At 27.6% G+C, this 17,661-nt stretch overlaps 2 protein-coding genes across 3 annotated transcripts; one reads left to right on the top strand and one right to left on the bottom strand.

Moving 5' to 3' along the window:
* Positions 1-2,156: 2,156 nt before the first annotated feature.
* Positions 2,157-4,234, bottom strand: LOC113557288 (flightin). Of its 2 annotated transcripts, XM_026962732.1 has the most exons (4): positions 4,091-4,234; positions 3,805-3,989; positions 3,058-3,401; positions 2,157-2,358 (listed from the first exon to the last, which is right to left on the bottom strand). In XM_026962732.1, the coding sequence occupies exons 2-4, from the start codon at positions 3,967-3,969 to the stop codon at positions 2,268-2,270; spliced, it is 600 nt and encodes a 199-aa protein (XP_026818533.1). In that variant the 5' UTR covers positions 3,970-3,989; positions 4,091-4,234; the 3' UTR covers positions 2,157-2,267. The 2 variants fall into 2 exon arrangements, with proteins under 2 accessions (XP_026818533.1, XP_026818534.1); XM_026962733.1 differs by lacking the exon at positions 4,091-4,234 and having other exon boundaries at positions 3,805-4,076.
* Positions 4,235-9,185: 4,951 nt separating this feature from the next.
* On the top strand, positions 9,186-17,521 carry LOC113555871 (citron Rho-interacting kinase-like). Its single transcript, XM_026960460.1, has 26 exons — positions 9,186-9,540; positions 9,662-9,837; positions 9,918-10,099; positions 10,172-10,385; positions 10,529-10,721; positions 10,862-11,076; positions 11,137-11,511; positions 11,568-11,677; positions 11,746-12,028; positions 12,119-12,361; positions 12,598-12,708; positions 12,803-13,063; positions 13,130-13,291; positions 13,409-13,603; positions 13,667-13,861; positions 13,935-14,147; positions 14,215-14,420; positions 14,492-14,728; positions 15,408-15,837; positions 15,900-16,053; positions 16,135-16,354; positions 16,420-16,568; positions 16,625-16,801; positions 16,869-17,027; positions 17,114-17,252; positions 17,358-17,521. The coding sequence occupies exons 1-26, from the start codon at positions 9,351-9,353 to the stop codon at positions 17,467-17,469; spliced, it is 5,301 nt and encodes a 1,766-aa protein (XP_026816261.1). The 5' UTR covers positions 9,186-9,350; the 3' UTR covers positions 17,470-17,521.
* The last annotated feature ends 140 nt before the right edge of the window (positions 17,522-17,661 follow it).

The following is a 17,661-nucleotide window of genomic DNA, read 5'->3' as shown; positions in this document are numbered from 1 at the left end:
TAATATAATGGTCTACACCAGCGTTTCTCAACCTGCGGATCGTGGTGGTCAAAAATAATGTAACATATTATAAGGCTGGGCAAGTAAACGATTTTTTTTAACTCGTTAAGTTAAGTTATTTTGAAAATTATAAAGTTAAATTAAGTTAAAAGTTACTTAAACTTTTTTGTTAACTCGTTAAGTTAAAAATTAACTTTAAATAAAAAGTAACTTAACTTAGTTTAAAGTTAAAATTTTCTAATTTGCAAAAATAAAAAAATCCAGACACATAATATTGTTTATTAAATAGTGTTTACGCTCAAATATAGGGGAATTCAAAATGATACATCAGAGTACCAACTATTAGCTACCAATAAACCTGATTTTCTAAAGTAAATCCTAAAATTTTGAATTATTCTTCAGACAAAAATTAACTTAATTTAGATAGTTTTTAATACAATTAACTTGAAGTTAAAACGTTAATCTTAAAAAAAAGTAACTTGTTAAGTTAAAAGTTAATTTGGAAAAAAAAGTAACGAGTTAATTAACTTAACATTTAACCTAATTTTAATTTTTAATTCGTTAATGCCCAGCCTACCATCCTACCAATTATTATTACTTTAAACAGTGAGTTGTGGATTCTAGTTCTATAGTTCTATACCTTAGCTACTTTGTCATAGTAATAGGTATTGTTGTTATCAAAATTATCCGTCAATTTTTTGATACTGCCATAATGCATACGTATTACAATTAATACAATACTACTAGTCTAGATAATGAATGGCCTCAATAGGACTCCAATTCTTAACTAGAAAAATTAACTACCTTTTAATTAAAAAATAATTTATTACTTCCAAAGTATTTAGATATTATTAAAATTATTAAAAAAACACCACCAGTAATGTTTTATATACTTTTTTTACAATTGCACACATAAAATAGAAAATAATATAATATAATACTTTATAGGAAAACAAATTCAATAAATATAAATATTATTTATTAAAATAGTATTTTTTAAATTAAATTATTAATTTATTGTTATAAATTTAATAATGTTTTCTTAAACAAATAGGCAAATTAGAGGATTTTGATATTTTTGGTTTATTGAAGATATCTTCAACATAGATACCTATACAGCCGATTGAGCGAATAGTGTTAAATAATGCCTTTGAAATACATATTATATGTTTCATGTCCGATGGGGCAGATCCCATTAATTATAGCCACTGTTAATTATACTGATTCACAACAGGCGTCTACGCCAAATATTTATTTTATACACACAACGTATTTCATTCGTGATTAATTAAATATTATTATCCGATTTTAAACAGGTAATTACCAAATCAGTTTTGAGTATAATAGTTTTGATATGACACATAGGCAAATAACAAAATTTGTATTTTAAAACCAGTGTTACAGTATTGCGCTTGCCTATTTGTTGTACAGACGTACATTCGTGAATGTATTTTTGTTCAACCTAACTCCACCAACATCGAATTGTCATATACATTTATACTAAAATAATTGATTGTTAAAAACTTATAAATTAGATTTGACTATTTGAAGACCCTATCTACTTATATGTAAATAATATTATTTAAGAGTCAAACGCTATTATAATTTATAACTATTGATTTACCAAAATATTAAATAGGTTTATATAAATATTTAATGCGAAATTGAGACAATACCTATGTCGATGTGGTGTTAGCATTGATTTTATAATATATTTATAAATCAATGGTGTTTGGCAATACCATTAGTAGCCTATTTTATGTTAGTTAGTCTACTGATTTTCAACAGTAAGTCGTATTATATGTATACAATTAGATTATTATTTTTAAATTTTTGATATTATTAATAATAATTTGATTAATTATATATTATTATAATTTTATAAATGCCATTAATGGTATTATCTTCATTCAACCACAGTCAACTCAACACTAATCGCACGGCACTCACACTTTTGTAAGTAATTATTATATAGATAATAAATAAATAATAAATATATACACAAGTATATAATGACAATTTTAAAATAATTTTTTAATTTTTATTATACAACATATTAATGATTAACATGAGATTTTAGACTTCGTTGATCATTGTGGTAGCCGGTAGGTCGTAAGCATCTATGTGTAATGTGCATAATATATTTGAAAAAAAAATAATGTAGAAATTCAGTTTTATTGGTTGATGGTTCTATAATACATAATATGTATATTGTACAGCAGAATTTGTTGTAAGTCTAATTTGTCTGCAGCGTCCAAAATAAAAATTTAGATATTTTGAGCATGCAATCGGTCTTTAATGGTTGGCCGTGGTACACTCAACATATTAGGATTACGACCTAATGTTGACAACGTAACCCTGAAATAAGAATATTATGTAAATCAATTTATCTCAATAATAAACAGATATAAAGAATAAAAAAAAATTGTGTAATTATTTAGATTTTATGAAATTCTAGAACGTATAAATCAATAATAAACTTATTATTAATATATGTTTGGTATGTTTATGTTGACGATTTTCGATCGGAAATTCGGAACTTAAAAAATAAATTCTAAACCATGTTAAGATTTAGTACTTATATTATGAATACTTTTTTCTTGTTTGATCGTTAAAAATATTTGATTGTGAAGCGACACAATAATGATATAATATGTAATCTATGAATATTATAATTATTTATTAAATTTGGAAAAAATCTTTAATTTTGTGAAATTATGTATGATTATAGGTATACAGAATTAGGTACATACCTCATTCAATAACTGTTAAGTATAAATGAATTATAACGACCTATAATTATATTACCTATATTTATTTATTTATTTATTTGCATATGACCTACATTTTTGGGAACTGGTAAAAGAAAAGAATATAAATATCTAACTGTTATAAAATTAATTTCTTATCGTCTTCTCCAGTGACAAAATAATTATATATATAGTTATTTCTGTTTATGTATTATATATACTATACAACGTAGGTAGTAGGTACATTTTGTACAAGTGGAAATTATTTTTACAGTGTATATTAAATTTCAATATAACCGCAACTTACCAAGGTGTACCGATGAGTTGGTCGTAGTACTGTCTGTAGTAGTAATGCTTGTCGTGATCAGCCCGGCACACGGATGGTATTACCATGTAGTCGTTGAGCTTGGACTTAACCAGCGGGAAGTCAGACGACGACAGACGGCGGCCGTCTTTGGTACACGTCCTGAGCACGCGTTCCTCCCACGTCTGTGGCACAGGGACCGGGTCATACAGTCCCCTTTGTCGCCTGTTCATGTACGTTATGTAGTCGTCGTAGTAATTACTCTGGTAGTCGTACAATATTTGATACTGAAGTCTGGTCGGTCGGGCCCAGTGTCTGAAAATCTTACGCCTGTCTTTCTCCTCGATCTGCACAATCAACAATGCGATCAATATCGATATTGTATACAGCACCATGTATAATAATATATAGTGAATAAACGTAATGAATTATTGGCTAAGGTTATACCAGCTGGTACACGGATTAAGTATAAAAGAGACGTTCGATTTTGAGTCGCCATAAAAGTAGTTATGCTCAATATGAAAAATTAAGAATTTTTTATGATAATAATAAATGAATAAAATTGTTTTGAAAATGAATACCTATAGATGTAATTATAATTATATAAATAAAATAATAGTAAAACGCGATGACATAATTTCGAAAAAGTGTAATATTATTATTATTATTGTTATTGAATACGTTGAAAATCGTTACATCTTACGTTAATGATCAGATTTTACGTGAAAATAATTATTTTAAATTACTTACAGCGAGCTTATAAGTTTTCCTCCATTCAGCTGGTGGTTTAGGCGCTTCAACTTTTTGGACCGGTGCAGTATCCTCTTCGACTACTTCTTCATCACCACCGGCATTAGTAGATTCGTCTACGACGTCATCGTCGAGCATCCAGGCAGGTGCATCAGGATCAGCCATGTTAGATGTATGTAATTTGACTAAAAGAGAATAAAAATCTTAAGCGTTTATAAAAATTAAAATGGAATAACACAATAAAATAAATACTGTAGTTTGAAATGAAGTATATATACACACAAACCTTAACTGAATTCCAATCTAATAAAGTACCGACTGAAAGCTTAAATGAATCGATCACCCCTTTGGACCATACAACTTATAATTTGCTTGTGACCATGAGTATGGCTCATGCCCAATATTTCAGGGATCGCAAAATGTGCCATTGAATTCCTGTATAAAGCGCCCCCAAATACGTCCGGGAGTATGGTGACTGTATGTAAATAGTGTACGTATATTTCGTATCTTCGATTGCAATATTTGGAACCATTGAGAATTCAGATCAGATGTGTGTCTTTCTTGGCGCCGATACACTTATAGATATCTCATTGTGTCCTAATTGTCATTGTCAATGGTGAACAATGCCAATATTTTGTGATGAAGAAACTTGTAACGGTTTTTGTTTCATTGAAATTTTTTTTTTTTTTAATTTTAAATTATAATATATTTTCATATTGGTTGAGAAATGTTTGTGTACTACCATTTACCTTGTGTTCGTGTATAGCCTCGAATGTTGTATGTAAAATTATGTAAAAAGATCTCCCTGGTATGGGGTGTATTCATCAAATGCAAAAAATATGTAATTAGCTTAATTAATAAAAATTACAAAATTATTTAAGTATGATGACAAATTAATATTCATAGTTTGGCGTAACTCATAGGATGTCTAAGTACAATGAATAAACTCAACAAGGGGAATTCCTAAAATATGTATGGTAATTTATTATTTAAACACACATAAATAAATAATTATATTTTATTAATACATAATTTCCTTCACATTTGGCCAAACAAAATGTTCTTGACCCCTTTATTCATTCATTGCCATATTGAAAAAAAAAAGTTGGCCCCGGTGGTCAATCTTGTATAAAATTGTTTTAAAAATAAGCTGTTTAAAAACAATAATTTGGAAAATATGAAACTAAAGTTTTGATACCATCTATCTTTCTTTTCAACGTATTTAAATGGTTAAATATAAAATTTTTAATAATCTATTTTTGGCAAATTTTGTTTGGAATTTCAAGTACAATATTTATTATTAATGATATAGATTCATTTAAAATTACTTATATTATAACTTAAATTTAATTTTATGCAAATAATTAAGTCAAATTTTCTGATTTGATAAAAGAAAATAAACTATTTTATAAAGCATTATAAGTTGAATTGTGGAATCTGTGTATATCTAATACAATTTAGGAAAACTGCGGGAGCACATGAATTGCGTCCCGTAAAAAAAGGTATAATTACATGAATTACTTGCCACTATATTGGATAGGAAGTAGAATTTTTTTTTTCATTTATAGGGGTTTTTAATAGTAAAATAAAGGCCAAGGGGTCCTGAGCTTTGATATTATTTTTTAATATATTGGGTATAATATTATAAACTACGATAATGAATGGATTTTTTCTCGATTCCTGGTTAATAAGTAATAATAAATAAGTTGTTGTTTATCTTCATCACTTTCTTTACGTATTTATTTTGATTAACCATTTTATATTCAGTTTTTTCATTAAGTTTTTCGCTAAAAACAACTTCCTCAAAAGTGGCTACTTCAGTATCTTTTAAAATTAATCGAATGTTATACTGAATATCTGCAATAAAAATACGAATTAAGTTAATACGAAAAAAATTTTCTTCCATTATCTTCCATGTTTTTTCTTATGCATTGAAATCATAACAAACAGCTATCATGTCGTATGCGCTCTACTTGCAATTACGAGACGCTTGTCGTATGCGCTCAAGGCTCAACCCTCTCTAAGGGACATACCCAAAGGATTGAAAGTTTGTGGCGCCCGAATGCCGTCGCAAATCGTAATGTTGCCGGTAGAGCGCATACGACAAGATAGCCTAAAAAACTTCTGCATTTAAACCTGTGTTAAGGGGATTGGAAACGGTGATATTCTGTCTTTGTCTTTGTGATTGAATTGGTATACACGTTTACTTTGCATCGGTCGAAGCATATTTATAATAAAAATTGACAAATTTATAAAATTTAAAATATTTATTCTCATCAAAATATTTATTTTAAATAATAAAACAATCGAAAAAGTGCTTCGACCGATGCAAAGTAAACTTGTTTACCAATTAAAACATCTGTACATATTTTAAATCGAACAACTAGAAGTACCTTAATTTTTGTCAGGCAACATATAGCTATGTTCCACGTGTGTTAGACAAAGACAAAAAGTCACCGCTTCCAATCCCCTTAAGTACATTTTTTTCTAATTCACGTGATTGTGTGAACTGCACCGTGATGATAAAAAAAATTATTGGTCGTTTAAATATTTTTTTTTTTGGGGGGGGGGGAATCAATTATATTTTGTTTTTTCGTTATGCGGTATTAGAATTAGAATTGTTATTATAACGTAGGAAAGTATATTTTATAATCTATTAGTCAATGCCAGCCGGCAGCCACGACCTGACTATCTCAGTATCTGACGAGTGATGACTGTCGTCTGGCGCAACAGTTATAAAAACAATAAAAACAAAGATGAGTCACAGTAGTCACACAGATCCGCACAGAATATAACAATTAATATTACTACAGAGTACAGGGTAATGTAATATTACAGTATTACATGTAAAAAAGGTGGGTAAGTGGATATTGCTCATGGAGATGAGTAGGTCACTATAATGGTTGTGTTAAATTTGAATGCAATGATAGGTATCATTGTATACGAAAAACGGTTCTGAACGGAAATGATTTGTCAGTCTAGGATAATTAGTAGAATATATTTAGATTATAAGCTATATTTAAATTGTAATACGTATGTCGTTATTTTATGCGATTTTGTAAAAAATTTAATTTTTTTTCTATATTGACGCAAGAGTTTTGTTTTTTACTGTTAATTAAAGAAAAAGTTATGGAGAATCTTGCGTTGAGTTTTTTAACCTTAGGTATAAATAACAAAAATGTTATGAATTTTCAACTTCAAAATCCCTTTCAAATTTTTGCGGTTTTGACATATTTCGTAAACATTTGAACTTTAAATGCATATAAACAAAAATAATGACCAACGATTTTTGATTTATTTTTACTACGATAAGTACAACTTATAATAAACCTTTTATTAAATTTTGAAAAGTCAAATTTTTTTTCAACATTTCAAGAAATGAATATTTTAAAAATTTAATTATAAATACTTTTCAAATAGATAACGCTAATACAAACATTTGATGAAAAATTCAAATATTTACAATGATTCGTTTTTGAGTTACAAAAAAATCAAAAAATCGATTTTGTCGAAAAGTGGTTATGCATAAAAATTCCCGTTTTTCCGTTACTTTTTCAGGGTTTTTCCTGACGCTTTTGAAAACTAATGGACATTTTTTACTTTAGACCCCCCCCCCCAAAGTACCAACTAGATAAATTTTCCTTTTCGAAGAGGGGCTGAAGTAAAAAATCAAAGCATTATTTTTACTCTAAAATGTGATGACAGACACAAAAATAAATAGGTAATGCATTAATATATTATAATAATTATATCAGGATGGTAGACACCACTACACCAAACGGTAATGATTAATGAATAATGATAATTGATCGCAAAAGACGAAAAGCGATTCGTCACACGCGTTGAATGCAAAACAAATTATATTATTATTTTTATATTTCTTATAGTTGTATCATTATTATATTATTAATTAATATTATTGTTGAGTGAATATTGTAGTTTTGTTTAACGGAAGTCAACGTTATCGGTTTTAGCCAATCCGTGGCGGTTAGTGCTATTTTTAATTATTAACATTATCGTAGAACGAACCGGTTTCGATAAAGTACGTCGAGGCCACGGAGGCCGAGCGCCACTCACTGCTGTTGGAATTCAACTGCACCGTTTCAATGTTTCTGTCGAGTCAGTCGTCTACTCGTCTCCAATCTCAGTAAGTCAGTACCTCAACCTCACTACTTCAGTATTCTTGCCTATGTCTCAGGTGTCTCACTAGTCACTACTCCCTAGTGGCTTAGAATTTAGTGATTTTAGTATTTTACTCGCTTCTTTGAGCGCATATCTGACAATAAATATTTTAAATAATTTCATAAAATCCTTTTCCGTTCTTCAAGTACTATTTTTTTTTATTAATATAGATGAACAGGGCGAATATTACGTTAATAATAAAATATCATGTATAATATAATAATTCATAACTTTGAAAATAAATTGTAAATTTAGAAAAAAATCACAATTTTAAGTAGGTATCTAATTCCTACAAAGCATAGTAAAAATGATGAGTAATAGTTATTACTTAACACTCGTCATTTCATCAATTATAACGTTATATATTTTACTATTTTTAAGACTGCATAGCATTTGAAATACAAGCGCACTATTTTTAATACAAAAATATGAGTGTGGCGTCTTAAAAAAAAACACTGTTTCTTTACATGAAATTATAATTTGTAGAAAATACCTATGTAGTAATTGTTTATAATCAAAGTTATTAGGTATCATTTAATATTTTAATGTTTTTGCACATTTTAAATCTTTTATTTTTGGTTTATAATGACTAAATGACGATTTATAGGATATATCTAGTAGATACTATCATTGGTTATAAATTATAAAATTTATAATCAATGATACTATTAAACAAATTTTAAAATTTTATAAAGCAACTATTTAAGATTTTTGGTGTATTAAAGTCCCTTAACACTTATAGGTAAATAGTAATAATAACTTAAGTTATGAAGTTTAAATATAGATTGCCTAAACGATGGTATAACCACAGAATAGTTTAAATTGTTATTATTTTTAATCTATTCTGTGGTATTGTATAATAATATAACAGTTGCGAGTTTGCAACACAAACATTAGAAACAGAACCAGACAAATTTATTATATGATATAATCTTTAATCATCACAAAATTACATAACAAATAACTAAAATAATAATATAATAATAATAATACGACTAAAGAGAGTGGACTACTAGAATGATTCCGATTTGAGTCCCAATTTTTATTTCTATATGAGCATAGGCGTCAGTGAACCGGTAGATAGCGTCACGGTTGTGTGTGTTTTAAAGTCAATGGTTTACTCCATGAGCCGTCCAACGGTTTTTTTTCGACCAGCTGCAAAATTGAAAATTTATCGTTATTTGGATTTTACTGATTTCAGTGATTTCAGACATTTCAGTTGACATTTGTCAGTTACCATTGGTTATTGTGTTGGTCGTTTTCGAGTGCATACCGGCTATTTCAAAAGTAACAGTGTGATTAGTGCGATACTTCGACAGTGTACATCGTCTATATAACTCTATGAGGTGGACGACCATTTCGCGATGGAACCGGCAGCCGAATCAATATCGGTGCGATCTATGCGCATTAACGAAGTGCTAAGTGGTCCGACAATTATGGCCACGACAGCTCTAAACAAGGAACTGCTATTCGACGCCATCATATTGCTGTTTGACGAATGCAACAACGAATTTATGAAAAGCGATCCACTGATCACAAATTTTGTGAACAAATGTAAGCACCCTCACACTGTTTGTTGGTACATTATAGAGCGTACTATGTAACATCGTATAAAATCCGGCGATTATACTTATGTGTATGTGCATCTGTTGATTGACATTATTTTACTTTATAGTTAAAATGGTCATACCTGAGTTGAAATCTCTCAGAGTCAATCGTTTGGATTTTGAATCTAAACAAGTGATTGGTAAAGGGCATTTCGGAGACGTAGAATTAGTGGTAGAAAAACATACCAAGGATATTTTTGCAATGAAAGTGTTGAAAAAGGATAATTTGCTAAATCACAGAGATGTAATTATAATAACTATTACTTAGTGAATAGTGATACCCATGTCATATTATTTAAAACATCTAATGATTTATTATTTCAGATTGCTTTTTTCGAGTATGAAAGAGATATTATGGCATCATCAAGTTCTCCATTTTTAACACAATTGCATTATGCTTTTCAAGACTTTCAAAATCTTTACCTGGTTATGGACTATCATCCTGGAGGAGATTTTGCAAATTTAATTGATAAGTTTAATGGTACATTACCAGAGGAAACAGCCAAGTAATTTTAAAATTGATTAAAATATTTTATTATTAATGTATGTGCTTATAGATAAGTATTATTTTTCTTTAGGTTTTATATCGCTGAACTTTTACTAGCTGTTAAACATCTGCATACAATGGGCTTTGCTCATCGTGACATCAAGCCTGAAAATATGATGTTAGATCGTGTTGGTCATCTGAAATTGGTTGATTTTGGTTCTTCAGCAAAACTTAATCGTGATGGAAAAATTTGTGTCCGTATGCCTGTTGGTACTTCTGAGTATTTAGCACCAGAAGTCTTAATAGTAAATATTTATTTTTGAACTTAAAAAGATATTATAACTAATAAGTATTTCTGCATAAATTAAATATATAATAAAAAAATTAGTTTTTGAAAAAGAATTTGGAAGTTTTCATTCTAAATTTGTATATATTGTTTTATACACAGTTTATGCAGTCAAATTCAAAATCAATGGAGGGTTATGGACCCCAATGTGATCTATGGTCTGTTGGCATTGTGGCGTATGAGATGGCAACTGGGGATACTCCATTCAATTCTGAACAACAAGCAGTTATTTATTCAAATATATTAAATTTTGACAATATTTTGAAGTATCCTCCTTATTTGAAAGTATCTTCATGTAAGTACTTTAATGTACTTAAAATTAAAATTAATAAGTATTTTTATCATTTATTAACACTGAAATCAATTGGTTTATCATGATAAATAATATAAAAAAATATTTTTTGTTTTAACATTTAATTTATTTACAATTTTCAGCTTATAGACAAATGATTGAGTCTTTAGTATGTCATGTTGATAAAAGATTTACTGTTGACATGATGCTAGATTTGGATATTTTTTCAAAAATAAATTTCAATAGCTTACATGACCAGGTACCCCCTTATATTCCATCACTTTCGTCTGATAATGATGTTTCTAATTTTCCAATACATGAACGTGTTCGTCCAGCATTAAATATTAATGATTTTAAAGTAAGTTGTAAATAACTTTAAATTTATACTGTTTCATAATATTAATTCGTTGTTGTGTAGAAACAAAAACACTTCTCTGGCAGAGATCTTCCATTTATTGGTTTCACATACAGTATGCAAGTATCAAAACGAAATCAATCTTATTTTATGACCAACAATCCTGAACTAGAAACATCTATTAGAGTAAAGCGTAAGGAATTAGAAGACGCTCAAGTTTTAATTCAAGCATATGAAGAAAAATTAGCAGAATATGACTCATTATTTGTTGAAAATGACATGAAGATTAAAAAAATGGAAGAAGAAAATGTATTATTACATGTAGATGTGACTTCCTTGAGTAGTGAATTAGGCAGATTAACCAAAATCAGTGAAACTAGTGATACTAGTCATGAGGATATAAATATTACACAAAAAAAACAAGCAGAAATGGTTAAAGTAAGTGATTAGTTTGTACATTTTTGTATATTTATTTTAATAAACAATATTTTCAGAATGAGATTGATAAATGGGAAATTAAAACAATTAATGAGTTGTATAATATAGAGGAATTAAAAGTACAAATTGAAGATTTACAAGCCCAGAACACTGAATTACAATCACAGTACAGTTTTAATTTTTAGACTTTAATTAATTAAATATAAATATTTCATTAGCAATATTATTTTTCAGACTATTTAAACACCAAGATGATATTAAAATATATCAAAGCAACGAAGAACAACTTAATAAAAAAGTAATTAAGCTTAAATCAAAATTAAAGCACATGGTTCGTCGATCAAAACAGTTGACCGAAGAAAATAGTATTGACAATCATGTTTCTGCATTAATATCTGAAATGAAAATTAAAGAAGATGCATTTGAAGTTGAAAAAAATAAATTAAATACTGATAATCAATGTCTCAAAAAAAAAATTGTTGTCATGGAAAAAGATTTAGATAGCTTAAATTTCAAAGTAAGTATTGTTAAAAGTTTAAGTCTAGTAACCATAAGCATTATTTTTGACTACTTATAATTTTGATTAAATGTATTTTTGTATTCTTAGATATCTCAGTATGCAGAAAAAGAACTTGCTGTATTATCTGAACATAAAAATATTTGTAAGAAAATGGCTTCTGATTTTGAATCAAAACTGAATTGTGTAACACAAGAAAAAGATAATGAAATTGAAAAGTTACATTTGCAAATAGCTCAGCTGCAACAACAAAACTGTTGTCTAAACAGCGAATCTTTACTTTCTTTTGAAAAACATGAAACTGCTATCTCTGCAAAAGAAAATGAAAAAGAAGTAAATATTTTACATTTTTATAACTATATTATCTTAAATTATTTAAAATATTAAGTTGGTGTGGTTTTAAGTTGCTAAAATGATTTTTCATAAACCTTTTGGTAATTGAGAAATATTTTTATAATTTAATCATGGATGTTTAGCTAATCTTTTAATAAAGGTATATATTAACATCATTAATTAATAATTTTTAATTTCTATAAGTTTTAAACTATAAATTAATTTATTTTTTCTAGTTTGAAACAGAGTTGCGAAATAAAGAACAAGAAATCCGTGATTTAAAATTAGATTTGAGAATACTGCAAAGAAAATATAAAACAATGGAAGATAATACAAGTAGTCTTAGAGTAAGATTAACTTTCAATATTTGTTCAATGATATTTCATAAGTTTCCTTTGTAAAAAAAAAAAAAATATCAATGTGTGTTATATTATATTTTAGGAATATCACAAAGATGCACGAAATAATTTCAAGCAGGAAATTGCTAAATTACAAGAAGAACATAATTTACAAATTAAAAAAAAAGAAGATGAACTGAAATTATTGCAGGATAATATTACAAATCTCAATCAAGCAATAGAATCATTACAGTTGAAGTATGACAAAGAAGTAGCTGAACACCAAAGGCTAAGTAACGAATTGAATAAGATAAATAATGAATCTAAAGTCCAGATTAGTGAAAAATCTTCTCTTGAAAGACAAGTAAGTTAAATAATCATAAGATACATTGCTTTCTATTAACTAATAAAAATAAACTTTGTATTTCAGATTCTTGAGTATAAAACTAAATTTAATAAAAGTGAAACAAATATTAAGACATTACAAGAACTAATTACTGTTCAAGATGAACAACTTGAAAGCTTTGAAGAAACCGTTCTAACTTTTAAAAACAAAGAAAAACAGTTTTTGGAAGATATTAAAACCAAACAGGTGTTTATGTATTTCTATTGGATTTCGCTATCATTAATATAATTATATAACATTTCATATTGTAAGTAATAATAATTAATATTAACTTATTAAAAATGTATTTTTTTTTAAAAATAGAATGAAATTGAAAAAATAAGAAACGAAGTACGTGAAGCAAAAAAAATGTATAATGAAGAAAAATCATTGAGAATTTTAGCTGAAAGTAGAGGGAAAACATTTGAAAGTGTACAAGATAATGTTAAAGCAGAATTAAAATTATTGACAGATCGCGTTCATGATAAAAACGTAGAAATTGATACAATGAAAAAACAGGTATTTATTTAAGCATTAAATTATTTGGCAATGTATAATACAGTTCCATGATTTGTGTTATAGTTAGATGAAGTTAACTCTGATTTAAGAGATAAAAGTACAATGTTTTATACATTACAAATTGAATCCGAAAAGGTCATTAAGGAGTTGAATAGAATGAAAGCTGAAATATCTGAAACTATAAGTCAAAAACAGTTATTGAAAGAAGCCAATGTTCGGTTAACTGCTCAGTTAGAAGCTATGGTTGAAGACTCAAATGTTTGTTCAAGATTTAGTTCATTTATGTCTATATTTTATTTATTAACTTAATATGTATATTCTTTTGTATTAGGTTATGCAAAATGTAATTTCAAAATATAAGAATGGTTTAATGGAACAAAAAGTTTACTATGAGGAACGTTTAATAAAGGCAGATGCTACTATTCTCCAACAAACAAAACTTATTGATTTCCTACAAACAAAGTTTGATGATGTGACCAAAAAGAAGAGAACATTGGGTGATATGTTGTTCAGTGGTAAAAATAAAGAAAATATTGATCAAAAAGTAAAGTAATTTTTTATTTCTTTCCTCTTAGTTATTATTTTACTAAATGTGTTATGAATTTATATAGGAAATTGAATTTTTATTGAATTCTGAAAGGAGTAAATCTAAAGATTTAGCAAATAAACTTTATCAAACTCAAGCTGAACTAAATATGGTGAAAACACAAGGTCCATTGACACCTTTAGTGCCCACACGTCTTAATTTTGAAGCTAATTCGCCTGCCTATAAAAAATTAACTTCTACTACTCTATCACAACTTCAGTCATTTCATAAGCAAGTTATTCATTCGAAAATGCTTAAAACCATAACATAATAATATTTATTATTTTATAAAATAAATTTAGATTTGAAGTGAAGATATGCAAACGTGATGGATTACAATGTTCACACTGCAAAACTGAAATTGTAAGTAGGCAACAAATAAGTCAATGTCAAGAGTGTAGGGTGTCTACACATGTAACATGTTCACATGAGTTATTACCTGATTGTACTCCAATAAAAAAAGAAGAACAAACTACTATGCCTGTTCTATGTGACAGTAAGAAAAAAACCGAGATTGAATCATGGGTTACTATTTGGGAGTAAGTGTTTAATTTTTTAATGTTATATAATTAATTATTTTACAACACTAAATAATTGTTATTTGATAAGTGTTACTAATTAAATAATGTATAATTACAAACTGTATAATAATTATGAAGCAATTACTAATACATATTGTGTAAAGAGTGTATTGCTCATTGTGTTGTTTTATCAGATTATTAAACCTAAATAGTCGTAATATGTACTAAGGGAGGAAAATATAGACTCAGATAATAATCAAAAAGGGAACGAGTCTTGTAGAATATTATATTATACTATTCCAAATCTAATATTATATGGTCTAGTACAGTCACTATGGCTGTTTACAAAGGGATCTATCAAAAGAGTAGCAGAATTGTTGGCTTTGTCCACAATTATCAGATGACTTACATAAATTTCTAAAATTTTTCTTTTTAATTATATTTTGTTTCACTCTTGAGTTCTTAAGTATATTGGTAAGACTACAATCTACTTTTAGTTTTTTATTAATCCATTAAAGTGATGTTATTAATAAACATAAGTTTTGAATGTTATCACAGTGAGAAAGATTATAAAACCATTTTTTTTTTTTTTTTAATATATAAACCCTGCTAGTAAAGTAGCTTTTAATGATTATTATAGATATAAATTTTCCTTTGAAAATATTTATAGCTTTTCTAACTATTTTTATTCTTTTAGCAACACAAAACAGATTTGGGATCGAAAGTATGCAAAATTTGAACAAGGGGTGCTACAAATTCTCAATGACAAACATGATACTCAACCATTCTATACTCTACCATTGATGATGTCATCAAATATTGTTAAAGTTGTTGATGTAGCAGAATCAAATGATTCAACATTTGATAGAAATTCTAATGAAGATTATGATCAGATGTTGAAAATTGAAGTGTACAACTTGAACACTGGATGGATGACCTTATTTTTATACATTATTGTGTCTAGCGTGTCTGAAAAACAGAATTGGTTGAGTATAATTAAAGAGTTTTTAGAAAATTCTGAATGTGTTGCTCAATCACAACAAAATCATGACTACAAAGATAATATATACACCTTCCAAAAAGATAAATTACTTAATGTTAATTGCATTCATCAAATATCACAAAGTGTAAGTCTTTAGTATACTTTTATGAATTATAAGTTTTTAACCTGTTATCTTGCATTCTGTAGGTATTCTTATTAGGCGCTGTTGAAGGATTATTTTCAGTCCACATAAAATCTGAGAATGATCAAGTTAAACATGATCTCGTCCCTATAGTTGGACCAAAACTAGTCAATGACTTTGTCTTCTTGCCCAAACTTCAATTAGTTTTAATGATTGCTGGTGAGTGCTTAGATAACAACTTGATTTTAAGCTTTTTCATTTATTGTTGTGTGCATTTATATTATGTTTTCTGTATTTCAGGAACCACAAAAGAACTATTGAAATGTAATATGAGAACTGTTGTTCTAAATTCAGAATTAAGTCAAATGTCAAAGCCAGTTATTGAAGTGGTCCGTATTGTAGATGAAATACGTAACAGTCAACCATCCAAAACGACTATGTCTGAATTGAAAGAAATTAACTGTATCGCTGTTTCCCGCTGTAATGAATTGGTTGTTATAGGATCTGAACATAGTGTTACGTAAGTATTCAAATTATTAATAGTTATAATATTATCATTAATAATATAACTTGTTATTTCCATAGTGTTCTAAAATGGCAAGATACACAGTTTGTTGTAACTAAAATATTAAAAACCAATGTTCCAACTAATTGCATTTGCTTTACACCCAGTGGAATTATATTTACTACCAATAGCTTTTACAAAATTGATACAGAAAATTTTAGTTGTAAAAGTAAGCAATTTTAAACTTGTCCAGTATTTTGAATAATAAATATTTTTGTTTTTTAGGATTTTTCACAGATTCACTTGCTAAATCACATGACTATCGACCTATGTTTGTGTGTGAATTGACGAGAAATAAGGAATATCTTTTATGTTACAATGTGTACGGAGTGTTTGTTGACTCTGATGGGAAAAAAACCCGTGGTGGTGAAATGAAGTGGCCATACAGCCCAAATAGTTTTGGTGTGTATAATCCACAAATTTAATATTGATCAATAAGTTAATTTTTAATATTTTGTTTTATTTTTAGCATTCAAAAAACCATTTTTAATAATTGTATCTGAATCCGAAATTTGTGTTATAAAAATTACCCAGTCTTGTTGTGTGGATGAAGACACATGGAGTATCACATCAACTAAACAGCCAAAAGACAAAGCAGTTTTGACCATAAATCGTCCTAAACTTTTAAGTAAATAAAATATTAGTTTGTGTTACTTAAATCTGAACCCTAAAAATAGATTTCATTTTTATTGGTTAAATTCTCTTTTTTTTTAGGAGGTAGCGATATATGTTTGACAAACACAAATGATTTCCAAGGTACATGTAGTGTTTTTCAGTTGGATCCATCTAAAATTATTAGAAATTCACTAGCTTCAAATGATACCTTAGACACATGTGGCACACAAGATACATGGTAAGTGTTTGTAAAAACAATATGTTTTAAATTTTAAGTGTACATGCATGACTTAACTTTTTTTTTAAATACTCAACATAAATCTAATTAAATTCCAAATTTCAGTGATGAATCGGAGTTTAGTTTCACTTCTTCCATGTTGGAAAATTTAGATGAACCAGAAGAAAATCAAAAAAAAGTTTGCTTCAATCCTAATATACAATTTAACAGTAATTAAAAAACTTGTTTTTATAATTATTTATTATTAATATTTAAATAACTGTTTTTAAATCTAGATTTATTTTTGTATTATTTATTCTATTTACTATGTATAAGTATTCTTTGTTTTATCTTATTAATTAACAAAACTGATTAAGTTTTGTTTCAAAAGTATTTTTCACAATGATAGTGAACCATTTGTTTTTTGTTT

The sequence above is a fragment of the Rhopalosiphum maidis genome, chromosome 4, assembly GCF_003676215.2.
Source record: "Rhopalosiphum maidis isolate BTI-1 chromosome 4, ASM367621v3, whole genome shotgun sequence".
NCBI classification, from domain to species: Eukaryota; Metazoa; Arthropoda; class Insecta; order Hemiptera; family Aphididae; genus Rhopalosiphum; species Rhopalosiphum maidis.
This window is presented reverse-complemented; position numbering and strand designations above follow the sequence as displayed.

Coding starts and splice junctions, on each gene's coding strand:
- LOC113557288 (XM_026962732.1), bottom strand. CDS start 3,969: ATGGCTGATCCTGATGCACCTGCCTGGATGCTCGACGATGACGTCGTA. Junction 3,402..3,804: donor GGAAAACTTATAAGCTCGCT/GTAAGTAATTTA, acceptor TTGATTGTGCAG/ATCGAGGAGAAAGACAGGCG. Junction 2,359..3,057: donor CAACTCATCGGTACACCTTG/GTAAGTTGCGGT, acceptor TTCTTATTTCAG/GGTTACGTTGTCAACATTAG.
- LOC113555871 (XM_026960460.1), top strand. CDS start 9,351: ATGGAACCGGCAGCCGAATCAATATCGGTGCGATCTATGCGCATTAAC. Junction 13,064..13,129: donor AATCTTCTCTTGAAAGACAA/GTAAGTTAAATA, acceptor TTTGTATTTCAG/ATTCTTGAGTATAAAACTAA. Junction 14,148..14,214: donor AAGAAAATATTGATCAAAAA/GTAAAGTAATTT, acceptor GAATTTATATAG/GAAATTGAATTTTTATTGAA.